A 26,090-nucleotide genomic window follows, 5' to 3' on the forward strand; every position below is an offset into this window, starting at 1 on the left:
GGGGGCAGTTGATGACTTGTCCCAGGTCACATGGAGGAGGTAAAGCCCCAGGGAATGGGCCCCAGGCCGTCTGCCTCCAAATTCAACCCTAATTCCATTCCTCCTCTCCTTGGACCCTTTGAGTGGCAAGGCACCCGGTCCTTGAAAGTCTGGGGCATTTAGCAGACATGCTCCCTCCTTACTTTCTCCTTCCTCCCTGGGCCTTCTGTCCCTGCAAAGAAATGATCCATGATGCGACGTTCTTACTCTCTTTTCCTCCAACACAGATTATTGGTCTTGGACTCTAGGTAGCTCTCCAGGTCCTTGACGGAGGAACAGTAGTCATGTCGCCAGTACCAACTGTGGGGTTTGCAGGGAAAGACTAGAAACTGCTTAGATAGGGAATGGCGTGGGGGGGGGGGGGGGGGGGGGGCAGTGGTTCCTGGGAATCTGCGCTAAGGTGAGCTCAATTATGGGCTATTGTACGCTGAGATCCATGGGTCATTGGAGCTGGAAGAAACCTTATGGATCTCCCTCATTTGACAAGAGCAAAGTGAGACCCCTCAAGGGGGTGAGCATTAAAAAATGTCAGAACCCCATAGGAACCTTAGCAAAATTTCGTCAGTTGGACACCTTTATCTGACAGATGGTAACCACAGAGTCCCAAGACCAAGATGGGGGGAGTGCCATTGCCAAGGTCACCTGACAGGAGGACCTGAGAAAATTCGAACTCATCTTATTTCACCTTCTTTCCTGAACTGGTGGAGAGCCAAGCTGGCTTTAGGGAAAAGCTGCCCTCAGGGGAGCAAACGGGAGCCTTCCTCCCTCCCCCTGGATGGACCACTTCACGTGGTAGCCCGGTGCTGGGCCTCCCAGGTGCACGTGGGCAGCTTGCAGGCCTGCTGCACTATTCCTGTTACATAATTTTCCTCAGTGGCAGGCAAGTCTGTTCCCTCCGGAAAGGAAGCCAAGGAAAGGAAGCTGGTGTGCAGGCGGCAAGTCGGGAGGTTCCAGGAAGGAGGCGGTTTGTGCCTCAGTGGGGGCCAGGGAGAGATATGGGGAGGAGCTGGCTGTGAACCAAATGTGCAGAGACAGAACTCTAGGCCTTCCATGCTTGGGTCTCAGGTCCTTACTTCAGAATTAGATGGGGCTGGCAGCAGTTGAGAGGATGTGAGAGGGCTCCAGAGGAACTGGACTCCCAGCTAAGGGTGGGAATAAAGATCTTTCTGCTGGATTGGCTCAGGTCATCGTGCGAAAGTCTTTGAACATGTCGCAGCAGCTTTTTCAGTGGGAAAATAAAGTTGGCCAGGCATAAGGGTGAGGGGGACAGGGCTCATGACTGTCCTCCCTGCTGCTGGGGAACCTGAGGCTAGTGGATCTCTTGGAGTCCAGGAGTTCTGAGCAGGAAGGCACCACAGCAAGCAGAGCACTGGGCCTGGAGGTAAGAAGAACCTAGTTCAAATGCGACCTCAGATGCTCAGTACCTGAGGGACCCTGGGCAAGTCACTTCACCGATGCCTGCCTCTATTTCCTCAACTGTAAAATGGAGGTGATAATAACACTTACCTCCCAGGAGTGTCCAGGGGACCAGATGAGACAGTATTTGTTTTTTGTTGTTGTTGCTGAAGGTTTGTTTGGGTTTTTTTAACTGCCACCTCAGAATCGATATGAAGTATTGGTTCCAAGGCAGAAGAGCAGTAGGATTGGAACCCAGGACCTCTCATCTCCAGGCCTGGCTCTTTATCCACTGAGCTGCCCAGCTGGCACCATGAGATAGTATTCACCTGGCATACAGTCAGGGTTATAGAGCCCTGTGGGTGATCAAGTGTCTGTACTGGGTGGTACCAATATGATGAGCCCCCCAGGAAGAAGAGCCTGGACAAGATGGAGAGAGGGGGTGGGATTGGGATGTGGAGGCAAGAGACTTGGGGACATGATGGTGGAGCCAATGACAAAGAAGGGCCTGGAGGGCTCAAGAGACTGGGGAAACGGAAACAAGGAACAGGGATGGGAAGCCACAGGCAAAGTCAGGGTTAGGGGCAGGGTCCTCTGGGCACACAGGTATCCTGTGCCTGCTACTCTTTCCCCCATCTCTCTGCTCAGTTTGCCAAGGGAAGAAGTGGAAGTGGGAGGACCCATATTGTCCCCCTTCCCCAGACCTGGGTTTTGCAAAGTCAGAGCCTTACTGCTTCCCCAAGTCCTACCTTTCCCAATTGGTCTCTACCTTGGTCATGATGGGGCTGGTTGGTGACCGGTCACGGAGTGAAAGCCGAAATCAAGAGTGGTTTCCTAGAAGGGGTCCTTGGCCTGCTCAGAGTTTGGGACTAGGGAGGGTAGAGAAAGGTTCTATCTGCAGGGCTGCTCCCAGTGGCCTGAGGCTAGGCCATGGTATGAGAAGGGAAGAAGGCCAGGAAATGAACTTTCCTACTTACTCTCACCTGCTTGCTGTGGCTGTGCATCTGTCAGGCCCAACCCAAAGCCTAGTCTCACATTCAGTGGCTAGCCTTTCTGCCCAGTAGCTGGCACCATTCTTCCTTTCTGTCTTCTTCTGTCTGCCATTGACTGCAACTATTGGCTGTTGTGTGCACAGGACCTACCACAGCTAGCCAGAGACCCTTTTGACAGCTGGCAGTCTGCACCAGCCACCACTTGGCCCATGTCCCTCCCCCTAAGCTGCCTTCCATTGGGCTTTCCCAGAGCCACCTTCGACTGTCTCGATGCCCCCTCCTTCTCTCTATATCATTGTGGGCAGAGGGGTGAGCAAGCATGACTGGTACCCTTACGTTCTCGGGGCCCTTCCTTCTGCAGTCTTTTCCCTTCCCTGCTCTGGGGAATGAGAGGTTTGGGTTCCACAGTCTCTCCACTTCTTCTCCCCCTGACACTCTGGGTTTGTTAAAAATACATTTTGATTGCTCTCTCTTAGTTTTTGCATCTCCTCCATTTCCCAATATAGCCTTCCCCCATCTCACCCAAGTCCAGCCTTCTCTCCAGTATTCCCTTGGCGCTTGAGGGAGGTGCCTTCTTGGATCTCTTTAGTAGGAAAGTCATTTGTTTGCTTCGAAGGTGCGCTGCCTTTGCCTCTTTCCAGGACTCCATTCCCGTCCCCAGAACAAAGCAATGAGAATCCTGTCCAGCTTTGGAAGGTGATGATCTCTGTTTGAGAGAGGGGGGCCCACAGCCCAACCTTGGCAGAACACTCATCCATGGCCCTTTCTGGAAACATTAAGAGCCAGGGGCAGAGCTCAGGTTGTCAGGAAGGGGATGGGGAGACAGAGACGGGGCCAGGCCTATACTCCCAAAATGTAACCCTAATTCCTTGTCTACTTTTCTCCCCCCCCCAAACCCTTTTGCAGGTCCGATGGGGAGAACTCCCGAACAGTCAGGTCAGTCCCTGTTAACTTTTGGATGGGAGGGAGAGTGTGGGGATGGGCCAAGGGGTGAGGGCATGGCTGGCTTCTTTCTTCCTATGGCTGCCACATCTGGAAGGGGCAGTGTGAGGTCTGACATTTGGGAGGGATGACTCTGGTGGGGGAGGAACATCTGTCTGGCACTGGGGAGGTACAGAGGGAAATCTTGCGCCAGGGGAGACAAAGGAAAGTACTTTTTGGCACTGGGGAGGGGTAGGGCAAAGTCTGGCATGAGGGGAAACGGGAGGAAAGTTTATCTCAAATCATGGAGAGATGGGGCTGAAGTCTGGCATCTGGGAGGGACAGAGGGAGATTTGGTACTAGAAAAGCACAGGGAGAGCCTAGCCCAGTAATGGCAAACATTTTAGAGACAGTGCACAGCCTGCTCCCTACCGCCCCCCCATCCAGTGTCGGGTTTGCCCCCCCCCCAGGGGAGAGAGAAAGCACTCCCAATGGGCTGCTGGGCAGAGGGGCTGCGGATGTGAAACAATATTGTCTGGTGTGGTGGAGAGGGGAAGGGGAGCAGCTCTGCCCAAGTCTCTCTGCCTTTAGTAATGAACTCGGGGGTGGGGGTGGGGCAGCCATGTACCCACAGATAGTGTTTGGTGTGCCTTTTTTTTGGCACCTGTGCCATAGGTTTGCCATCACTGTCCTCAGTCTCCTTACTACTGGCTCAACCCAAATGTGGGCGCCAGATGTTAGCTAACTGGACACTTTATCCCAAATCTCAGATTTCCAGTTCCTCCTGACTTTCTATGTGACCTTGACCAAGTCCCTACCCCATTCTGAGCCTTAAGCTCCACCAGCTATAAAGGGAGAGGTGGGCATCTACGAGGGGCTTTCAGGAATGTTTTAGAGAAAAAGGTCTTTAGAGAAGTTGCCTGGTCCAGAGAAGGACAGCCTCTTGGCCAAGGTCACAGTGAAAAAAGCCAGGGCTTGGGGTGGGGGTGGGGGGGCCTGCCAGTAAGCTGAGGTTGCTAGGGGGATTAGGGAGGGAGGGAGGGAGGGAGGGAGGGGAGGAGGGAGCGCTTGTATGGTAGGGGGGGGGGATAGATATTGGCACTTTGCAGAGTTCCCTTGGCAACAGAAGTGTGGTGTCAAGAGAAACCACTGCTGCTAAGGGCTGAGAAAGGAAGGGACACTGTTATGCCTTGGGGGCCTCCCCCTCCCCAAGCTTCCTCCCACCCTCCCTCCCTCCCTCCCTCTTCTTCCCTGGCCCAGCCCCTCCTCTCTGCAGATCCTCAGTGGCAGGGGATGGTCCCAACCCCTTTTGCAGTGACAGTTTGGAAAAGGGGAGAACCAGGGAACAGAAGAAAGAGTCCAAGGTCTGGCTCAAGCCCTAGGATTTAGCTGGCCATCCCTGGCAGGCCTGGAGGCTCTTATCTCTGTGGTTGCAGATCCTGGGAGAGGGCAAAGGGCTGCTCCAAGGCTCTGTTCCTAAGCCTGAGAGAGGGGGGCAAAGGTGTGGCCTGCCCACTATTCCCAGGCCCTTCTCCCTCTCTCAAAATGTTCTCTGTCACGCATGCCCTTACACGGACTGGCTTTGGACTTGAGTGCCAGGGTCTCGGGTCTGTGGAGCTGTGTGGCTCTGGGCCTCAGCCTTCCTCCTCTGGAAATAGAGGTGCTCTCTTGAGTTTGCCTTTGTGGTTCTTCAAGTGTCTCCCTGTCATGGTTTGGCAGGGGGCAGGGCTGTCTGGGTGACCCTGGGGTGGGGGAAAAGCAGAGGGGAGGGAGGTCAGGCAGTTACCAAAATAACCCATGGGGCCGCCTGCATTTCCCCCTCCCCTCCCCACCCATCCTTGGCGTCTCTGATGGCTGTAATTAGTAGCTCTGGTGATGAGTCAACCATGCAGCTGGAGGGAGGGAGGGAAAGAGAGAGATAGAGGAGTGAGGGAGGGATACCCAGAATAGCCCTGGCCCTGCAGGAGTCCCAGCCAGAGCTAGAACCTCACCTCCCAAGTGGGGAAGGGGGCTCTTTGGGAGTACTAGAATGGGGGGGGTGTATCTAGGTGTGTCGTGTGCCCATACGGGACTCCCCATTCGTTCAGTTTGGAATGTCTGCAAACCAAAGATCAGGACCCGCAGAGAACTCAGAACCAACTCTTCAGCAGCATCCTAGTGGCTTGTTTCCCTTCTCTTCACCAGTAGCCCTCAGGAACAACAGCTCTCCTTCCTTCCTAACAACTGCACCTTCACTCTTTACTTTTGAGCTGGGGCTGTTAGCTCCATTTTGCAGATGACAAAAGCGAGGCTCCAAGAAGTTAAAGTGGACTCTCACCCAAAGGAAGGAAGGAAATGACGGGAACTGGAAGGGAAAGTGAACCTTCTTCCCTAGAGTTTGTGTTGATGAAGAAGAGAACATCCGGATATAGGCGCTCACACACACACACACAAACCAGGATTTGGGGAGAGCCAGTTTGGAAAGGTTCAGAGAAGGCAGGAGAGAAATTCGGAAGAGAGCAAACAGAAAGCCCAGCATGGCTCTCCAGAATGCTCTCTGACCAACAGAGAGCCAGAGGCTGGCCAGGTAACACAGCATCTGGAATGGCAAAGTTTAGAGCTAGCTCAGTAACAAGCCCACTGCATGCCAGGCACTGGCCTAAGCACGTGGGGAGACAATAGACGAATGATTACGTCCAACCAAGATCTCTACAGGAGACTGTGGGAGAGAATGGACAGAGGGCAGGCACCCAGGAGAAGGTGGGCTTTTAGCAGAGGCTAGAAGGAATCCGAGAGGAGGAGAGCCAGCAAAAATGCTGAGAGCAAACCAGGAGATGGAGGGCTGTGTGGGAGGTACAGTCAGGAGGCTGGAGTCACTGGATCCTGGAGGATGAGAAAGGGCAGAAGCAGGAAGCTGAGCTGGCCAGGGAAGAGAAGGCCCACAACCCTAACAGTCGGGGTTTGTGGTTGAGCTGGGGGGGGGGGGGGCTGAGAAAGTGAGAAGGGTTGTGACTGCTGCTCCTATTGGGTAGGATTCCTGATTCCCAGCCTCAAGAGATGAGGAGGGCTGTTCCTCTAGCTTTCTTTGGCTCCTGTCATCTCTGTCGATGAGAACGAATGACCTTTGGCTTGAATGTGACCAAAGAGAAATGCAGTCGATGCCCCAGTTAACTGGGAGAGAGGAAGAGAGCACCAGGAGAGGTGGAGGAACTCCCTCACAGATTGAAAGCAGTGGCAGGTGGCACTGCAGAGCCCAATAGAGTGGTATTTGGGGAAAGACGAGAGAGTGCCCACAAGCCTGAGAAGGGTAGATGGGGTCCCGGTTTCCAAAAGAGGGAAGAGAATAGAGTGCCTGTGAGCTCTAGGCCAGCACGTTTGACTTTTGAGCCCTGGGAAAGTCCCTGAAAGAGGACTCTAACCCTCTTCGGACTAGCAGAGGAGATGGGGCTGGGGATGTGCTGTGGCTACGGGGGTGGCCTGGGTTTCAGCAGAGCATTCCATCAAGTCTAATGTATTCTTCTTGTGGCTGAGATGGAGCGATGCAGGCTACCTGATGGTACAAGGAGATGGGGTGGAAACTGGTTGGGGGGGGGGGCAGAACGAAAGAACAGTCGCTGAGAACTCAGTGTCAACTTGAAGAAGGGGCTTTCTGAGAGAGCGCCCCAGAGCCCTGTGGGTCACTGACCCGCTGATCCAGGACTTCAAAGCTGGGAGAATGAAGGCATCCACTGAATGATCGAGTCAGAATCTCAAAGGATCTCAACAGGTGGACCCTTTCAAAACTCAATAGGAATAAATGGCATCTTATACTTCAACTTTTAAGAACTACTAACAGTTCTCTGCCGTGTGATGGTTTGCTAAATACTGTCTCAATTTCCATGGGAGGGGGTGCTGTTGGTTTCCTCTTTTTACAGATGGGGAAACTGAGGCAGACAGTGTTGATTAAGTGACTTACCCAGGGTCCCCCAGCCACGGCTGCATATGAACACGGGTCTTCTTGCCTGATCCCAGGCCTGGTGCTCTGTATGCTCTATTACCACCTGCAGTTGCCTTATAAAGCCAACTTCACAAATATAGGATGAGGTCTAATTAAGCAGCAGTTGCTTGTGGGGGAGAGAGGGGTAGCAGACTGCCAGCTCAACGGGAGCTTTGGGGGCTTGGGCTGCATGGGAGCTGGTGACCCCACTGCCCTCCACGCTTGGTAAACCTTGGGAAGATGAGTTGGAGTGTTGTTGGAGGGGGCCAGGTTTCCAGAAAACAGTTCAGAATGTTGGGTGCTCTGGGTAGTGTCAGATCGAGAGAAGAAAAGCTTGAGCAGGCAGAGCTAGAGGCCCGGCTGAGGTGAGCGAACGTCCTCCTGAGAGGAGCGCCGACTGATGGTCCCCCAAGCTGGGGATAGATAATGAGGCCAAAGCTCCAAGAGCGTCCTGCAGAGGAGAGGCAAGAAGGGGTGGGATGGGAAGCCCAGTGGGAAAGTGGGCAGGAGCCCAGGGGCAACTGCTGGGCCAGTGTCTGAGAGCCTTGGGCAGCGAAGGCTGGACAGGGCCCTGGGAGCTGTTTGTGGAAGGAAGATCAGGCCGGAGAGAGGACTGGGCTGCCCTCCGAAGGGGCCAGAGAGAAGGTTCTCCCATGGGGAGGCAGCAGAACCTGATTTCCTAGAGGGGCCAGAGGGCAGGGAAGAAAAGTGCTCAGGCCCCTCCACTTGGCATGTGGACCCAGCCCCTGCCCGGCTTCAGGGCCTGGGATTATGGACTCAGCCTCTTCTCAGCCTCTTCCCTGGACTCACACCCCCCCCTCCAATAGCTTCTGTTTCTCCTAGAGAAAAGGAAACTGAGCCCCAGTGACGCTGTAGTCAGGCCCCTCCGGGCCCTGAAGGGAATGCCTGATAATAGGGGGCAGGAGCTAGGGATGCCACAGGACTGACCTTGCATTTGCCCAAGGGCTGATGCCCTGAATGAGAGGGGGAGGAAAGGAGGCAGGGCAGGGCAGGGCAGAGTTTCCAGTTCCCCTCTGGCTCCCTGCCCTGCTCTGTGGCCTCAGCCCCGCCCAGCATCAACCTCCAGGGCCCTCTTTCCTTCCTCGTTCCTGGCTGGTCTGAAGGAGGCGGGTGCCTCTCTTCCCACCCTCCCCATCTGGCTTTGGGGCCCCAGGCCCCATGGAGCCCCCTGAAGGTAGCAGGTAAGTCCTCTACCTGCTTACTGGTTTCCGTTGGCCTGTGCTCCCTTCTTTCCAGCTGCAGGGCTCCTGGGCCTGAGGGAGACACAGGCTCTGGGTCTGTTTCCTTCTCTGTGAAATGGGAACAGGGAGGGGGACAGGATTTCCAAGCTCCAACTTGGCACCGCCGTTGTTCTCTGCTTGGGAGATTAGATTGGCAAGGATAAGGGATGGGTGTGCAGAGCAGGGAATGGTCCCTCCCAATCCTTCTGCCCCCCTTCCAGGAGTCTTTGGGCTCCTTCTGCCTCCCACTGTTTCTCCCTCGTGCTAGCTATCCTTACTCCCTGTCTTTTTCCCTAATCTCTTCTCTCCGTTGCCCTCCTCTATCTACCCAGCTGTGGCTGGGGTTGGTCCCTGGGTACTGGCCCTGGCCATCACCCCATGGGGTGGACAGGGTGGGACAACATAGGATCAGCCCCACCATCGAGGTTTTGGGCTCCAGCTGAGCCACCTGGGCTGGAGTCACAAATGGCCCCTTCTGGGAAAGAACCTTTGTACCGTCTAGATGGCTACCTTCCCTCCATCTGAAGCCAAGATGGGCGTCACCCCCATCTCCCCGCCATCTGCCTGGCCCCAGATCTGAGGCCCAGCTGGGAACCTGAGAGCTCCCCCCTCCCACCCCCTTTTTCCTGTGTCTCCCACTCCCCCATGTCTTGTGCTCCTGTCTCGATCTGTGTCCTCCCCCCCCCCCCCTTATCTTTGCTGTTCTCTTGTTGCCATTTCTCTGCTGTGAAGTTTGTGTTTTCCCCTTATCTCTGCTTCTTCCTTCTCTCTCCTCTCTCCTCTCTCCTCTCTCCTCCCTAAACCTGTGGTGGCCTATGGCCTTGGGGCAGCCCTGGAGGGCCCAGATGCTACCCAGCCTTACTGTCATCAGCCCTGGCTGCCTGGGTTCAGTTGCTCCCCAAAGGCTGGCTTGGACACCTACCCTTGTGCGGGAGTGAGTGTGTGTGTGTGTGTGTGTGTGTGTGTGTGTGTGTGTGTGTGTGCGCGCGCGCGCGCGCGCGCAGTCAGCTTGGTCATTGCCCTCCTCGCTGTTGCTGCTACTGTTGGCCATGTCTTTGTGTGGTTTTAGTGCTGTCTTCCCTCCTGACTTCCTGTTTTCTTTTTCCCTTTTTTCTTCCTCTTCTGTTCTCTCTCTGGCCCTTTCTGCCCTTCTCCCTCCTTGCCCCTCTTCCCCTCTTTCTCTCCACATATCACCTTCCTCCCTGTCCTGGTCTCACTCTTCTCCATGCACCTGGGCCCTGCTCACTGCCATCTGGCTTTTCACTCCTTCTCTCCCTGCCTCTGGACACCACTTGTGTGTGTCTCTGTGTCCTGGCCTCCTTGCTCACGCACTGTCTGTGCCCTCATCACCTCTTTCTTGGACTTCGCTGACTCTTAGTTCCTCTGCCTCAGTGACTCTCCCATCACCCTCTCACCTCCCCCTTCTGCCCCCTTTCCTTTTCCCTTCTCTAGGTCTCTGTCTCCTTCGGTCTCAGTCTCCTTCTTGCCCTCCATCCCCTCTGTTTCTCCCCCATATCTCTCTGTCTTCTCTCAGGTCCACAGAGTCTCCCACCCTCCACCAGTATTGCTGTCCTGCCCAGGTGTTCCTCTCCATGCAACTACTCCCCCCTGGCAGGCCGACTGAGAGCAGGTAAGAGTTAGTCCTGTCCCAGGCCGGACCTCACCAGCCATGCTCTGTGGCCCTGCTGCTCTCTTTCCGGGGAGGTTGCAAGGAGGGCTGGCCATGTCTAGGAAGGCTCCCTGGAAGAGGTCTCCTTTGAGCTGGCCTGGGAAGGGCAGATCTGCCGGCTTTGGGCAGTTGGAGCTTCTAAGCAGAGGGAACGAGTGGCATGAGCTGAAGGCCCGTGAAGGGGCAGGACTCAAACACCATTGTGAGGAGCACAGATTGCACCCTGCTGGCAGTGGTGAACCATGAGAGGCACTTGAACAAGGAGGTGTGATCTGCTTGGTGACTTGGGGAGGGAGGAGCATTGATGGGCAGGGAGACACCAGACTGCAGCTGACTTGTTTGGTGGGCAGCTTGGCACGGTTTTGGAGATGGCTAGGTGGGAGGATGTCCGGCTGGATCTGGGAATGGCCAGTTGTCTGAACTGTTGGACCAGCACGTGGACAGATGATCCGCAGGGTGGATGACAGGTCTGGTAGGTGGGAGGCCAACTAAGTGGACAGGTGGCTGAGTGAGTGAGTGGGCAGAAGAGGGTCTCTCCAGATGGTGGTACCTCTTGCCCTAGCTCCCCCGGATTGAGCCTAGAATTAACCAGTTCAGCCAGACACTGGCTTCTACCCTGGAACCCCTTGCCCTTGTCTTGCCAAAGCCCAGCTTGGGATTCTTTTTTGTGCCCCTCCATCTTCTCTCTGTTGCCTTCCCTGATTTCTTGTGCTGTTCAACTCTGGCTCCCACCTTGCAGAGGTCATCCAGCCTCAGCTCCCTCTTCTGTCTGCAGAATTCTCCATTGTCTTCCCTCTTCCTGTACTCCAGGCTGTAATAGAGAGACAGCCCTTAGCCAGGACCATGCTGGCCTTTTCAGCCTATTCCCTCCCATTCCCCCAGGTTCGCCCTTTCATCTAGGTAGCTAGGTGAGCCCTAGGCCCAGAGTCAGAAAGACCTGAAGGCAAAGCCAGCCTTAGACACATACAGGGCTATGGGACTCCAGGACCCTGGGCAAATCACTGCCGTCTGCCTTGGCTTCCTTAACTGTAAAATCATCATTTTGGCTGTTGCGAGAGCATGTTTATAAAGCACCAGGTCTGGTAATGCTTCCTTCAAAAACCCCAGGTTTGCACTCCAGAAATGCCAGCTATTATCGTCCTTCCTGCAATCCCTTGGCCTCTCTGCTTTAGCCACTGGCACCTTCCTTGTTCTCCAGAAATGTCTGTAGGTCTCATTGTCCCGAAGTAGCCCTCAAAGAAACATCCTGGGCCCCTCCTCCTTCATATTCGGGGGACCTCTGCCTCTCGCAGTCTAGCTCGGAGCCCTGAACTCACTGAACACCAGCTATGGAGTCATTGCTGAAGTTCCAAGCCTTTTCTTCTTCCATCTCCTTTTGGACTCCTTGGGTGTGCAACTGCTGACACTGCCGATCTCTTCCTCCTCCCAGACCCTCTCTCCTCTCTATGCCTTCCTGACAGCACTCTGGCCTGGTTGCCTTTTTATTTGGAAAAGCACTCGGCACAGTGTCTGGCACTTCCCTTCCTTCACCTACCGGAATGTCTGTTCCTTCTCCACCTCCGTGTTCTGGATGATGCCCAAAGCTCTCTCCTAGGCCACCTTCTCTTCTGCCTCTGTGACCTCATCAACTCCCACAGATTCAACTCTCACTTTTAGGAAGATGCCTCCCAAACCTGTTTATTGGGTCCAAGTCTCTCCCTTGAGCCCCAGCGATTCATTCCTCTTCTGCCTCAGCACCTCCTTCCCCCCCCCTCCGCCCCCCCAACACACACGTCTCCAACTGGCTATCTCCTTGGACACTCTCCTGCCCTCAAATTTTCCCACGACTCAGTATCGCTCTCCCTCGACCACATCCATTGCTTGCTAGGCCTCCCCAGAATTTGTGCCATCCCTCCCTCACAGCTCCTACTCTAGCTCAAGCCCTTGTCACTCACTGGGCAATCAGCTTTTCTGAACTGGCCTGCCTGTTTCTTCCACACACTTCTGACTGTCTCTGTCCTGCTCCCGTGTCCTCAGTTGGGCCCTTCCACCTCTAGTGTGGCGTCTCAAACTCCTCAGGCCTCCCCAGGCTGAGCCCCAATAATCTTTCCAGACTGGCTTTACATCATTCCTTGAGCTCTGTCAAACTTCCTCGACCTTGGCATTCATTCCATGTCCTGCCATTGCCTGTAGTGCTTCCCGCCTCCTTTGCCTCTTCATGGCTGTCATCCTGTGAGAAGCCGTCTCAGTCCTCCTGCTTTTTCGTTCTTTCTCCTGCCCCCAGTTCTCTCATTTGGACTTCTCCATTTACACGTTGCCCGTTGCTTCTTCCAGTAGAATGGAAGCTCTTTTAGGGCAGAGGGAGAAGGCTTTCTTCTGGTCTTTGCGCCCTCAGCATCCAGGGTGGTGCTTTTCAGGTGTCTGGATTAATAAACTGTGGGATCAATGAATGGTTAGATGGCTGGGTGAGTCTGAGTGGCTGGCTAGCTGGATTATGGCAAAGTAAGGCCTGGACTATCCCTTTTCTGACCATGACACTCCCTTCCAACTGAAAAATCTTCGATGGCTCCCTGTTGCTTCAAGGCTAAAACCCAAACTCCTCAGCCTGGCAGTGAAGGCTACAATTGGCCTCCCATTTACCTTGTCAGGCTTATTGCCTATGATTCCCCTTCACATGTCTGCACTGGGCTTAGAATCAGGAAGCCCCGAGTTCCAAGTCTGGCCTTGAGCTCTTCCTAGCTGGATGACCCTGGGCAAGTCACTGAGCCCGTTTGCCTTAGTTTTCTCAACTGAACAATGGGGATCATAACAACCCCTTCTTCCCAGGGTGGTTCTGAGGACCCAAAGAGATCATGTTTGTAAAGTTCTTAGCCCAGCACCCGGCATATGTAGTAGGCACCGTGGAAATGTTGGCCCTGTGTCCCAGCAGACTGGCGGGTGACCTGTTCTCTGCATATATCTCATCTCCCATTCTGTTCCCCATGTCCACAATGCTTTCCCTCCTTCCCTCTTGGAATCGTTTGCTTTCTCCAAGACATCCATAGCTGGGGAAATTCCCAGCTTCCCTCTTGCCGTTTGGTTTGGGGGGACCCGGATGAGTCAAGAAGCCTGGGTGTGCACTGCCCCACACTAGCCCCGGGCCTCTTCGGATCCCCTCACCCGTTAGTAATAGTCTCCTCCCAGCAACTTCCCCCATTGGCGAGAACACGGGACGGGTCCGGCTCCCTCTGACACAACCTCTGCGCTTACTTTGCTGTATAGTTTTGGCGCTCCTAACCCTAAGCGCAGGAGAACAGAAATTCCTCGTTCTGGATTGGGTTTCTGTATGTTCAGCACACCTGGCACAGCATCTGGGACAGCGGATGGGCTCAGTACACCGTTGCTGGATAGGCCCGAGTTGTGGAGGCAGCCGAACACTTAAAGAGAGAAATGTGGCTGCATGCATGGGAAGGTGGGGCAGTGAGCAGACAGTAGGATAGTTGGGCCTCTGAATGCACAGACGGATGGACGGGTATATGGGTTGTTAGAGGGCTGCATAGGTGAGTTCTTGAGTAGATGAATGGTTGTGCTCTCAGGCCTCCGAGTCCACATGCCTGGAGAAACAGAGCTTTGGCCAGTCCAGTATAGCAGTGACAAGACCCTCAGTGAGTCAGGAGCCCTGGGTTCTCAGTAGTTCATGTAATCTTTGTCCTTGGGCAGCTTTCTTCTCTCTGGGCCTCAGTTTCTCTCTCCTTAAAAAGGAAGGAGCCTAAAAGGGGTCCCTTTAAGACTTGAGTGGGGGAGAGGGAGAAAGAGGGCTCAGAATGGGACAAAGATGAGAGGCTGAGAGAAAAGACAGGGAGAGCAAGAGAAGAGAGTGCCTTTGAGGAGCTACTGCCCCTTTGGTGGCCAGTGACCCATGGTCCCCCCATTCTGGGAGAGCAGCCTAAGGTGCAGAGATGCCCTCTTTCTGGAGGGTCTTTGGGCCAGAAGGCCACAGATGGAGAACGGTGGGGAATTAGGCTTAGCTGCCAGATCCCCTCCATCTCGTGGCCCCATGTTTCAGTTGTCCCGGTAGGAAGAGGAGGGGCCTGGCCGTTTCTGGTGCTGAGGTTCTTCCTCGATCTTGGACAGGGACTTTTGAGTTCTGTGGACTGAGCCCTTGGCTTTCTGGGTCTCTGCTCCTTCCCAGCATTCCCTCCAGCACTGTTCTCTGGGCCCAGACTCCTGTAGGAAGGGGCTTAAGGCCTGGGCTAGCCTTAAAGTGTGGGCTCTCTGAGATCTTAGGAGGAAGGGGATGGAGTCCTTGAAGAGTCCTGGAATGGGGGGAGGGTTGAGGATGGGGGAGGCCTCTGAAGACTTGGGGTCTGCCTGTAAGTCCGGTCCAGTCATGTAAGGCCATGGGTCAGGTGCTATCGTTCCCCACCTTGCCCCAGTTCCCATCCACCTTCCTGTGGCCAGAGCATCCCCAGGACTGGCTCCCTGCCCACCTAACACCAGCTCTCCCTCTTTCTCTGTTGCCCACTGCCCATGGCCCCACCTCTCTCCACTCCCCTTCACCTTTCCTGCCCCTCCCCTCCCCTCCCCACCCACCCCAGGGACGAGGAGCTAATGGAGGATGACGAGGACGGCCACCAGTTCTGCTGCCCCCCTTCTGAGTCCAGTAGCCCTGCTTCTAGGTAACCTGGAAGTCCAGAGGCTTCATCCTTCTCGGCCGGAGAATCCTTCCCCTGAGCCTGGCTTGGAAGCGGGCCCCTCCCCATGCTGCTCTCTCCCTCCGTCAGGGTCCCCATTCCTATCCTCCTCAGCTCCATGGGCATCCCATGTCTCTATGCAGAAGCCAAAGCCTTAACTCCTCCCCTGCCTCGGGAAAGGACCGTCGACCCGCCTTGGGCCCGGAGGCTGCCTGAGCAATGTCCTTGCACTCCCCAGTTGCCTCTCTCCCCTGGTCTTAGGGCCGACACTGCTGATGGCGGGCGACAAGGATGACACTGGCCTCTGGATCTCGGCCTGGCCCTTAGCTCCCCGCCCCCACTGGACTTGGGGAGCCTGCTTCCCCTGGAAAGTAGCTTGTCTAAGGAGAGGCGGGTAGAAAGCAGCTGGCTCGGGAACTCAGCCCCACTGGTTTGGGGGGAGCAAAGCAGATAGATTGAGGGGGCTCAGAGGACACTTAAGGGGAACCCTGCCCCACGTTCCTACCATTTGCTGACTTCAAAGCTTCTGGCTACTGTCCCCTCCCAGGCCTTGGACCCGGACAGCCGGTCTCTCCCCCCTCCCCCCCCCTCCCCCATTTCAATAAAAACAAACAAATGTACCTTCTTCCTTCTTCGACCTTGGGCAAGTCGTCTTTGGGCCTCGGTTTGTGCTCTTGGTAAAATGAGGTGGGTTAGGGTTGGCTGCAAATGATTCATTGGCTGCCTGGGCACTCCTTCCACTGGTTGGGGAGGAGGATGAGGATGAGGGGGCCTTGCCATTAAGACTCTAGATGGCACTGGCACAGAGTTGGGGATACACCAGGGGCCTGGAGTGTTTGTAGCATGAGGCACAGTTTCCCTTTCTCGGGCTGCTCACTTCTAGTCACCCACTGATTCCTGGAGATCTTAGCTGCATGACCTTAGACAAGTCACTTCTGTCTGAGCCTCAGTCTCCTCATTTGTAAGATCAGGCTTCCAGTTGGCCCACCTACCTCACAGGGTTGTTGTGAGGAAAGCATTGTGCAAACAGTGTGGTGTTGGAGGTGTGTGTGTGTGTGTGTGTGTGTGTGTGTGTGTGTGTGTGTGTGTACCTGTATGGGGGGAGGGGGGCAGTCTGAAGACTCACTAGCATTCAGACCTTGGTGAGAATTCAGCAGCTCATTTGATGACTCAGTTGAGTCCCCATCCCTTTTCGAGGCCCGAAATGGGCCCATGATGGCCAAGCTCCAAGAATCAGGAAGGGCTCCTAGACCCCTCCTTCCTTCCTTCCCTGGAGATGGGGAGTGACTTGAATCCAGAGCTCGAGGCCAATAGGTACCAGAAGCCAGGCCTGCTCCGTAGCGCCTCGGAAGAGTCCGAGGCAATTGGCCCACTGGGTCAGTGGCCCCAAACCAAAGAAGGGTTAAATGCTGGGCTGCCCAGGGTTCACCCAGGGGAAAGCCCGTGCTCCACTTGGCCACACCCACAAGCACCTTGGGAATGTGCTTTTCCACTTGCCTTTGCTCTGGGTTGGGGATGAGGACAGGGCCCGGAACCGCAGTCTAGAAACATCCGAGCTGCAGCTTGTTCTCCCTGGGGTTACAGGGAGGGAATCTGAGGTTCCTGGGGTGGCCAATGGGGAGAGGGGCCTGGGAAAGGGCAGGAATGTGGCCAGAGCCCTCCCAAGGATGAAAGTGTGCTGGCCAAGCCCCTGGCAGGGTGTGTGGACGCTTGCTTTATTCATGCCTACCTTTGGGAGGCCTCATCTATGTCCTGCCCAGACTGGCGCTTTCCTGGCAGCATCTACCCTGTTCTGGGACCTCCACGACTCAGCTTTTGGAGTCCTGAAGTGCCCTGTTGTCTGACTTTCTGAGGGCTGCCTGGAAGAGGTGGGATTGTTCCTTGTCAGGTCTGAGGAAGGAACATGGTTGGGGGAGGGATTCATGGAGTGGACTCAAGAATGAAAGTGGGAGCCAGAGGTTGGGGCCTTGAATGCCAACTAGAGTAAGTCCAAGTTTGGGGCAGGGAGCTGATGCTGGGGCAGGGGCCACAGAGGCCTGGGGAGGCAGGTTCTTTCATCATGGGCTGCAGAGAAGCTTGTTCAAGCTTTCTGGGCTGAGAGGAGCTCCAAGCTTGGGGGTGGGAGATGTTAGAGGAAGCCGACTTAAATAACACCTTCTGCGGGCTTCCCATTCCAGGCCTGGGGGGCTGACAGGTCCCTGGTTGCCAAGGTGATGCCTCCCCTCATCCAGAGGCTCCTTCCCGCTTTGGAAGCCATGGCAACTGGCCAACCCCCTCCTCTATTTCTATGGCAACTGTGTCCATCCTTCCCCAGTCCTGCATTGTTGGACTCGGCACCCCCTTCCCCATCTGCTGGGGCTTGGGGGGGGTGTGGCTAAGCCTAGGGAGAGAGAGAGAGAGGAAGATGGAAATGAGACAGTAAGACATATCTGGGGTGAACCAGGGCAAGGGATGGCAGAGAGGCAAAGGCCAGAGAAGTGGATGTGGACACATAGAAAGGAGAAGCCCAGAGACAGAAAGGGTGGGAGTGGCAGACAAGGACAGACGGTCCCACAGCACAGATGCCTCAAGTGGACCTCTAGCACTGGAGCCCTAGCTGGCCTTTCTCCCTCCTTGTGCCCTCCATTGTGACCAGTACAAGGCCACCCAGGCCCTAATGAGCAAGTGCCGCCGCCTGTCCCCCCCTCCTTGAGCTTGAGGTCTTGGGGACAGGGACAAAGCCTAACTGCATCTTTAGCAGTCTCTGTGCCTTTTCTCCATTCCCTGGCAGTCAGGTTGCCATAGCAGTGGGACTCCAGGTGCCTCCCAAAGGTACCAGGGGCCCAAGTGGCCCAGGAAGGGAAGGGAAGGAAAGGAGGGAGGGTGGCTTACTTGACTGCTCACCACCTCATGCCATTTTCTGCTCCCTTGGGGTCCCCAGGGTGGCACTGACCACCTTGGAGGAGGAGATGAGGAGGAAGGAGACGTGGTCCCAAAGAGCTGCCCCTCTACCTGTGAGAAGAGAGGACACTAGGGGCAGGAGGGAATGAGAAGGAGGGGAAGGAAGAGAAAACAAGAGGGAGGAATAAGAAAGGAGGGAAGGAGAAGGGAAGAGAGAAGGAAGGTACCCCCACTTCTTCTGGCCTGCTTACCCTGGAATCCTCCACAACCACCTTGATCTTGATCCCTTTTCTCTCCAATCCCTGGCATCCATGCTGGGTGTGGCAAGCGGAGTTCAGCCCTTTGATCTGTGGGTGAGGGAGAGTCCTGGGAAACCCAAGGACATTTTCTGGGCTGAAGCCAAGACCAAGTAGCCAGTTAGAACTGGGAGGGGGCCATCAGGGACCCCCGAGCAAGGTTGCTCAGGTCCCCAGCCCCATCCATCCCTTACCCTCCTGCAGTGTGGAGGGCGATGCCCCGTCCAGTGATCTGGGCGTCGGGGCCAACAGTCCGGAAAGCCAGGCCCCCTACCGGTGCGGGGGCAGTGGTGTTGTCAGCGAGTTCGCCAAGTTGTCGGACCCTTATGAGCTGCCCCCAAGTGCCTGCCATGTCCACATGCCTGGTCCGTCTGCTGCCACTGGCCTGCCCTGGGCCCAGCGGGCTCGCCTCCAGCCCGCCAGCCTAGCACTCCGAAAGCAGGAGGAAGAAGAGCTGAAGAGGTCCAAGGCCCTATCCGACAGCTATGAGCTCTCCACAGACCTGCAGGACAAGAAGGTAGGTGCACTGGGCCTGGGTGTGGGTGTGGGTGTCATCTGCCTGGACCCCTTCCCTTCATGAAGCGAAGCTTGGCTTTCTACTCCGAGCCTTCCCGGGGACTGAGGGCCACTGGCTGCCCGCCTGCCCACCGCCTCCTTTCTCTTGCTCCCTGCATTCTTCTTGCATGTTGCAACCCCCCCCTTCTTCCTTCTCGCCATGCTCTCCCTCTCCCTTCTCCTTCCTTTGTGCTCTCCACCCCCCCCCACCCCTGTTCAGGTGGAGATGCTAGAGCGGAAGTACGGGGGCCCGTTCCTCAGTCGTCGGGCAGCTCGCACCATCCAGACAGCCTTCCGCCAGTACCGCATGAACAAGAACTTCGAGCGGCTACGCAGCTCAGCCTCGGAGAGCCGCATGTCCCGGCGCATCATCCTGTCCAACATGCGCATGCAGTTCTCCTTTGAGGAGTATGACAAGGGTCAGAATGCTCCTTACTTCGAGGGCAAGCCAGCCTCCTTGGATGAAGGCGCCATGGCAGGGGCTCGAGCCCATCGGCTGGAGCGCGGCCTCCCCTATGGCGGTTCCTGCAGTGGCCTGGACGGAGGCAGCTCTGTCACTACCTCTGGGGAGTTCTCCAATGACATCACCGAGCTGGAAGACTCATTCTCCAAGCAGGTGAGGCCTCAAGGGCTTCTCAGCACTGAGTGACTGCTGGGTCCACAGCCCTGTGTGAGGAACAGAGAGGAAAAATGGAACTGCCAGGTTTATTCATTCTCCAGACAGTTACTGAGCTATTGGCACACTGGAGAGAGAGCGGGGCTCTAGTCCGACCAACATGCACTGGCCCGTAACCCCTCTCTAAGACTGAGAATCAGAGATGGAGCGCTGTTCTGCATCAGCAGAGGGCCTTTCCCCACCAGGAATGCCCCCACCCTGCCCAAGTGCCAAATCTACCATGAGTAGCCCCTGGGTGTGGGAGTTTTAGGGGGGATGAATGAGGGGGAAGAGGAGGGACAGGACACAGAGCAGCTTCTCTTTTCACTGACTGATGGGTCCTGCACCCTGCCTTTTTGCCCTTCTTTTCCCTGTGAGGAATAGGTGAAGTCCCTGGCAGAATCAATTGATGAGGCCCTGAACTGCCACAGTCTACGGGGAGAGGAGGAGGAGGAGGAGGAAGAGGAGGAGGAGGAGGAAGAGGAAGAGGAGGAAGAGGAAGAGGACGAGGAGGACGAGGAGGAAGAAGAAGAGGAGGAGGAGCCAGTGGAGCCAGGGAGAGTGGAGGGATCAGGGCCCCTCCCAGAGCAGACAGAGGCCCGGGACCGGGACCACCATGGGGACAGTACTGGCACCTCCTTCAGTGATGTCACCCTCTACCTGGATGAAGCCACTGGGCCTGTGTCCCCACTTTCCCCAGACCATCCGGCTGGCAGTAATGATACTCCACAGCCTCCTCTGCCACCACCCCCATCTGGTGTTGCCAATGCTCGAGAGGAGGATATGGGGGCCCGCCGGGCTCCCCCCTGCCTCGAATGCAGGGATTTCCGCCTCCGGGCAGCCCACCTTCCACTGCTGACCATTGAGCCACCCAGTGATAGCTCTGTGGACCTCAGTGACCGCTCTGACCGGGGCTCCATTCACCGGCAGTTGGGCAATTATGAGGCTGGTGCAACTGGCAGCCCCCATGGTACTTTGCAGCACCCAGAGCCACCACCACCTGGGAGACCCCCTCACCCCCTCCGCCATTACCCAGCCCCTGAGGCTAGTGGCCTGGGGCCCCCCCCACCACCACCACCTGGAACATCTGCCCTCAACAGCAGTGGGCCTCCTGGAAGCAGTGGCCGAATCCTCATGGGCAAGTGTGAGGCTGCTTCAGCCACAGTGGCCGGGGGTGGGGGCGGTGGTGGCGGCGGCGGCGGCGGAGGAGGAGGCGGCGGCAGCGGCGGCGGAGGCGGCGGCGGCGGCGGCGACTCGGATGGGGACCCTGATAGCTTGAACAGCACCACAAACTCAAATGAGACCATCAATTGCAGCTCGGGCTCTTCCTCACGAGACAGCCTGCGAGAACCCCCTGCCCCCCTGGGCTCCCAGACTTACCAGCGGGAGACCAGGCACAGTTGGGATTCCCCAGCCTTCAACAATGATGTGGTCCAGAGACGACACTACCGCATAGGCCTCAACCTCTTTAACAAGTAGGTCTCCCTGGGGGCAGTGAGGTGATTCTAGTGGATAGAGCCAGGCCCAGAGATGGGAGGTCCTGGGTTCAAGCCTCAGACCCTTCCTAGCTGTGTGACCCTGGGCAAGTCACTTAACCCCCATTGGGTAGCCCTTACCTCTCTTCTGCCTTGGGACCTGTACATAGTACTGATTCTAATCCAGAAAGGAAGGGTTAAAAAAGAACAAGTGATCTTCCCTCCCCCCCCACCCCCCAGGTCTTTTCCTCCTGGATTTGTACTTTGTAGCTCCTCCCACCAATCCTTTTCTCTGGCCTGCCTCCTCCCACTCTCTCCTCCTCTCCTTTCTTTGCTCATTCCCCCTTTCTCTCAGCCTCTACCATGTTCTCCTCCCCCACCTGCTCCTCTCTCCTCCTGCCTTCCCTTCCCTATATTCCCATGATCTTCAAGGCCCAAGGTCTAGGTTTCCATGTGACCACACTCTAATCTTAGGCCCCAATTTCCCTAGGAAGGGCTTTGGAACAATAGAGAGCTCTATATGTGAACTTCCTAGGGCTTTTGGACAGGGCTTAGTTTCCTTCATAGACAAGTATTTGCTGGCTGTTGGGACACACACCTCCCTCCAATATGTTATAGGGAGCAAAGGAGATGGTGCCCTGTGTTGTTAACAAGACCTGAGTTGAAATGTGGCCTTAGGCACTTCTTGGCTGTGTGACCTTGGCTAAGTCACTTCACCATGTGGGTGTCAGTTTCCTCATCTGTGATGAGGAAATGAGCTGGAAAGAGAAATGGCAAACTGCTCCAGTATCTCTGCCCAGAAAACCCTGAATGGGGTCACCAAGAGTCGGGCATGACTTAAAAACAACTGGGACTACCACAAGATTCTGAGTGGGCAGTCACATGGCAAATGTCAATAATGACTCTCGTTGATAGTGCCCCTAATTCCCCCAGGAAACCAGAGAAGGGGATCCAGTATCTGATCGAGCGAGGCTTCTTGTCTGACACACCCGTGGGGGTGGCCCACTTCATCCTGGAGCGCAAAGGCCTGAGCCGCCAGATGATTGGGGAGTTTCTGGGCAACCGTCAAAAACAGTTCAACAGGGACGTGCTCGAGTGAGAAGGGGCAGGGTGGGGCACCCTGGGCTGGGAGAGGGGAGTCCTTTGAGTGATGTCATCCCTTTGCCTGGTGTCTCCAGGAAGGACAAGAGATCCAAAGGCTCTACTAGGGAAGCCCTTTCAGTGCTTCTTCAGAAAGGGGGGAGCGTCCCTGATAGCCCTGTTCCAAGCAGTCCAACCTTGGAGCTGGCTGAATAAAAGGGTTGGACTGGGGATTAGGGTTCGATCCCTTCCCCCACATCCACCAACCTGTACCCATCCTCCTCCCTGGGCCCTGTTGCTGATGATGACATGATGACGTTCTGAGGGAAGGATGGGAGCGGGCTGATGGCCAGCTAAAGGGTATCCGCCCACTTTCTCTTGGGTTCTCCAATAGCTGCGTGGTGGATGAGATGGACTTCTCCTCCATGGATCTGGACGATGCTCTGCGCAGGTTCCAGTCGCACATCCGGGTACAGGGTGAGGCCCAAAAGGTGGAGCGGCTCATTGAGGCCTTCAGGTAAGCAAGCAGCTGGTTTGCTTCGAGATCTTGAGAACCCAAACGGACTGGTGAGGAGAGGGCTAGGCGGGCTGCCTTGGGCAGCTCCCTCCCTCTCTCTTGGGCCTCAGTTTCTGCCTTTGCAAAATCAGGGTAAGAATTTTGAGGGGTTAAAATTTTACAGACATTCGTCGTATCGACACCCCCACCCACTCTCATAACAAATAGGCAGTGTCTGGTGAGACAGGCTTGAAGTATGCTGGACGATCCTGGGCTCGGTCCCACTGGCAATCAGCTCCATTTCTGACCCAGGCTCATTTGTCTGTCCTTTGGCATCCTGCTAACCTCTGCTGCTGGGTGCTTACCTTGTTGCTGCCTGGCTTGGGGGAGATACCTGCTAGAACTCCGCAGCCTCAGGCTCCCAGGAGCAGGGATTCTGGCACAGCCCATTCCTAGACCATGGACCAATCGCTGGGTGCCACTTGAGTTTCCAGTTCTTGGCCGCCACAAACATATGTGCCAGAAATACTTGGATACATACGAGTGCTTGTCGAAATGTAGGAGCGCTGGTGCCGAGTCAAAGGCTATGCGGCCCATTTTCATCACTTTGGCAGCACAATGCCAAACCGCCTTGGAGATTGGGGATTGACTCAGTTGCTTTCTAATGACTTGTCATTTGGCCACATGGCCTTTGAGAGCTTGGATTTGGTGGGCTAATAGTTGCAGAGTGACCTACGTCACAGGGCTTGGGGGAGGGAAGTACACTGGGAACTCCAGAAAGGAGAACTGTTGTTCTTCTCAAGGAATCTGAAGAAGGGAAAGGCCATTGTGGGTGGGAGCAGATAGATATAGAGCTGGGGGGGGGGGGGCGAGGGGGGAGGAGGGGAGGGGGAAGAGGCATTGCCTGGAACATCCAGGCTCAGAGGTGGCATTACATAAGGCCAGAGCTGAGAAAAAAACTGGTGTCTCCTTTCTAAGGAGAAAGGCTTGGGGAATTCAGAAGGGAGGGAGGCGAGCACATCTCACTTCTTTTCCTCGCCCAGCCAGCGGTACTGTGTGTGCAACCCAGCCCTTGTGAGGCAGTTCCGGAACCCAGACACCATCTTCATTTTGGCCTTCGCTATCATCTTGCTCAACACAGACATGTATAGCCCCAATGTCAAGGCCGAACGCAAGATGAAGCCTGAAGACTTCATAAAGAACCTCAGAGGTACTTCAAATGATACCTGGATTATGTTTTGTACTGAGTGAGGTCTTGGGCCTGGTCCCCACCCCCATGGAACAAGGGCCATTGGACCAAATGGCCTCTAAGGTTTCCTTCAGATCCAACGTGAGGAGGTTCTGTGCCCTGGATGGAACAGTTGAGGAGGGTCACCATATGATTCCTTCTAGATCTCTGGATCCGGCCCTAATAGCCCAACTCCCCAGTTCCTGAATAAAGCCCCTTCCAGTTCTGAAGCTCCAGGATTCGCTGATTTGAGCAGTCAATCCTTTGGAGACATGTTGAGCACCTGTGGCCCACTGCTGATGCCCCTCAGGGCCTCAGTTTCTCACCTGAGATCTTTAAGCTTTTAAGACCTCATTCCCATGTTCTACAGTGAATGTCCCCATTACCATTTTGTATTCAGCCAACCTGCAAACATCTCCTCTCCCCTAAACTATTGCTCCAGCCTTCTAGGTGGTCTTCTTGTCTCATTTCTGCCCCCACCCCCTTCCCACCCTCTATTCAGATGCTGAGGTGCAGGTCTCTCCAGCTCATTAGCTACTTCCCCCACTCAACTCCAGTGACTGCCTGTAATCTCTGGGAGCAGACATCAAATCCTCCATCTGCCCTTGCAAGTTCTTCATAATTCGGGCCCTTCTCGTGCTGACTTGCTGCTCTCACCCGACACTCTCCATCTCCAGCCTCACTGGCTGACCCCCACACTGGCCCAGGGTCCCCTCTCTCTCCTCCTCCCCTGGGCTTCCTTTCCCTCCACCTCTGATCGATCAATCGATTGATTCTGTACTGCCACAATACAGAAAGAGGGAGAGAAACAGACACGCGAGATGCCATGCTCTACAGCGGACCAATATGAATGCACTTTGAGGCACCTAGTACGAGGGAGGTAGTTTGGCAGGGAGCTGGGCCAGGCTTGCCAGCCAACACAAGGCTACTGAGGTAGGGCTGAAGAAAGAGGAATCCTGTGAAGCAGGCATGGTATTCCAGGCTCAGGGTGCAGCCTGCACAGACACATGTGTGGAAAATGGAATGCCACAAGTGGGAGGAATAGCTAAAACCCAATTTGGCTGGCACTGGGAAAGGGAATTCCTGGCCAATGAAACTGGAGAGGGCAGGTTACAAGGGACTCAGAATATCAGACCATTTTGTATTTGACCCTGGAGGCAATCGGGAGCCCCCAGAGGCTCCTCAGGAAAATCACTCGGGTGATCAGCAGCTCTTCCAGTAGTCCAGCTGTGAGATGAGGATAGCATCAGAGGAGAGAATCGGGCATGTGTGAGATGGTGTTGAAATGAATTGAATTGGTCTCAGCACTGTATCAGATCTGGGGGGGGGGAGGAGGGTGGTGAGAGAGAGTGAGGAATCCTCCATTGACTCCTAGGGTGCAAACCCAAGAAACTGGAAGGACAGTGGTCCCCTCAACAGTTCCAGGGAAGGCCGGAGGTGGGGAGGGTCCAAGGGGATGGAGAATGAGTTTTGTTCTGAGTTCAAGATGTCTGAAAAGCAGAGTCCAGATCTCTGAATAGGCTCATTCAGCATTAAATCCTCAGGAGCTGCTGAGGTCACCAGAGGAAATAGTCTGGAGGGAGAAGAGCAGAGGGCCCAGGAGAGAGGTGCCCCTGAGGGATACCTCCAGTTAGGAGACATGACCTGGAGGAAGGTTCCAAGGAAGGAGCCTGAAGAACAGTCAGCCAGGTAGGAGGAGAACCAGGAAAGAACAGCATTAGGAAAACCCAAAGACCGATCAGGAACAGAAGGCAGCAAGCCATAAAAAAAAACCCAAACTGCCAAGAGATCAAGGAAAATAAGGATTGGGAAAAGGCAAAGATTTGGCAACCAAGAGACCACTTTGGTGACTTTGGAGAAAGTCATTTCAGCTGAATGATGAGGCCAGAAGCCAGGCTACTGTGGATCAGAAAAGAGTGAGGGAAGAAACAATGGAGAAAGTGGGTGTAAATGCTAACAATGTACAACACGGAAGTGGGTGAACCACTGACTAAACCAATGCTCCCTCTACCAGGAGTTGATAATGGAGAAGATATCCCCCGGGACTTGCTGGTGGGCATTTACCAGCGCATCCAGGGCCGTGAACTGAGGACCAATGACGACCATGTATCCCAGGTGCAGGCTGTGGAGCGCATGATCGTAGGCAAGAAACCGGTGAGAAACATGCCTGGCCCAAAGGGAATTCCAATTTGACTTTCACTCTTCCCTGAAGTCCTATTTAATGAAGGGGAACATGTGAGCTGACCCATGGAGTCCTGGGAACAGTCAGGGTTCATCCCTTCCCTGATTTCCAACCTCTTGGTGCCCACCTGTCTAGGTCCTCTCCTTGCCCCACCGGCGCCTAGTCTGTTGCTGCCAACTCTACGAGGTGCCTGACCCCAATCGGCCACAGAGGCTTGGCCTTCACCAGCGTGAAGTGTTTCTCTTCAATGACCTACTTGTGGTATGATCACTTTGGGGTAACTGGGGCTTCAAAGGGGAATAACATGGGAGGGACGGATCAGTGCATGGGCTTGGATAAAACCTTTCCATATCCAGGTAGAGGTTTTCTTCCCCTCTCC

The 26,090-nt window shown here is 55.3% G+C and overlaps 1 protein-coding gene across 11 annotated transcripts in view; it reads left to right on the forward strand.

The window, feature by feature from the left end:
* The window catches only part of IQSEC2 (IQ motif and Sec7 domain ArfGEF 2), a 47,614-nt gene that overhangs the window by 14,114 nt on the left and 7,410 nt on the right, over positions 1-26,090 (forward strand). For 2 of the 11 annotated variants that reach the window (XM_056809053.1, XM_056809046.1), the window contains 10 exons: positions 3,333-3,362; positions 10,078-10,173; positions 18,245-18,557; positions 18,816-19,211; positions 19,635-20,725; positions 21,659-21,820; positions 22,200-22,322; positions 23,345-23,511; positions 25,544-25,683; positions 25,847-25,972. In XM_056809053.1, coding sequence (XP_056665031.1) covers positions 10,136-10,173; positions 18,245-18,557; positions 18,816-19,211; positions 19,635-20,725; positions 21,659-21,820; positions 22,200-22,322; positions 23,345-23,511; positions 25,544-25,683; positions 25,847-25,972 — 2,556 coding nt within the window. In that variant the 5' untranslated portion in view covers positions 3,333-3,362; positions 10,078-10,135. Of the gene's footprint in view, positions 1-419; positions 3,123-3,332; positions 3,363-5,531; positions 8,505-9,921; positions 10,174-18,244; positions 18,558-18,815; positions 19,212-19,634; positions 20,726-21,658; positions 21,821-22,199; positions 22,323-23,344; positions 23,512-25,543; positions 25,684-25,846; positions 25,973-26,090 lie in introns of those variants that run through there. The other 9 variants (XM_056809045.1, XM_056809055.1, XM_056809051.1 and 6 more) reach the window with 8 other exon arrangements.

Source organism: Monodelphis domestica, chromosome X (genome assembly GCF_027887165.1).
Source record: "Monodelphis domestica isolate mMonDom1 chromosome X, mMonDom1.pri, whole genome shotgun sequence".
Classification (NCBI taxonomy): domain Eukaryota; kingdom Metazoa; phylum Chordata; class Mammalia; order Didelphimorphia; family Didelphidae; genus Monodelphis; species Monodelphis domestica.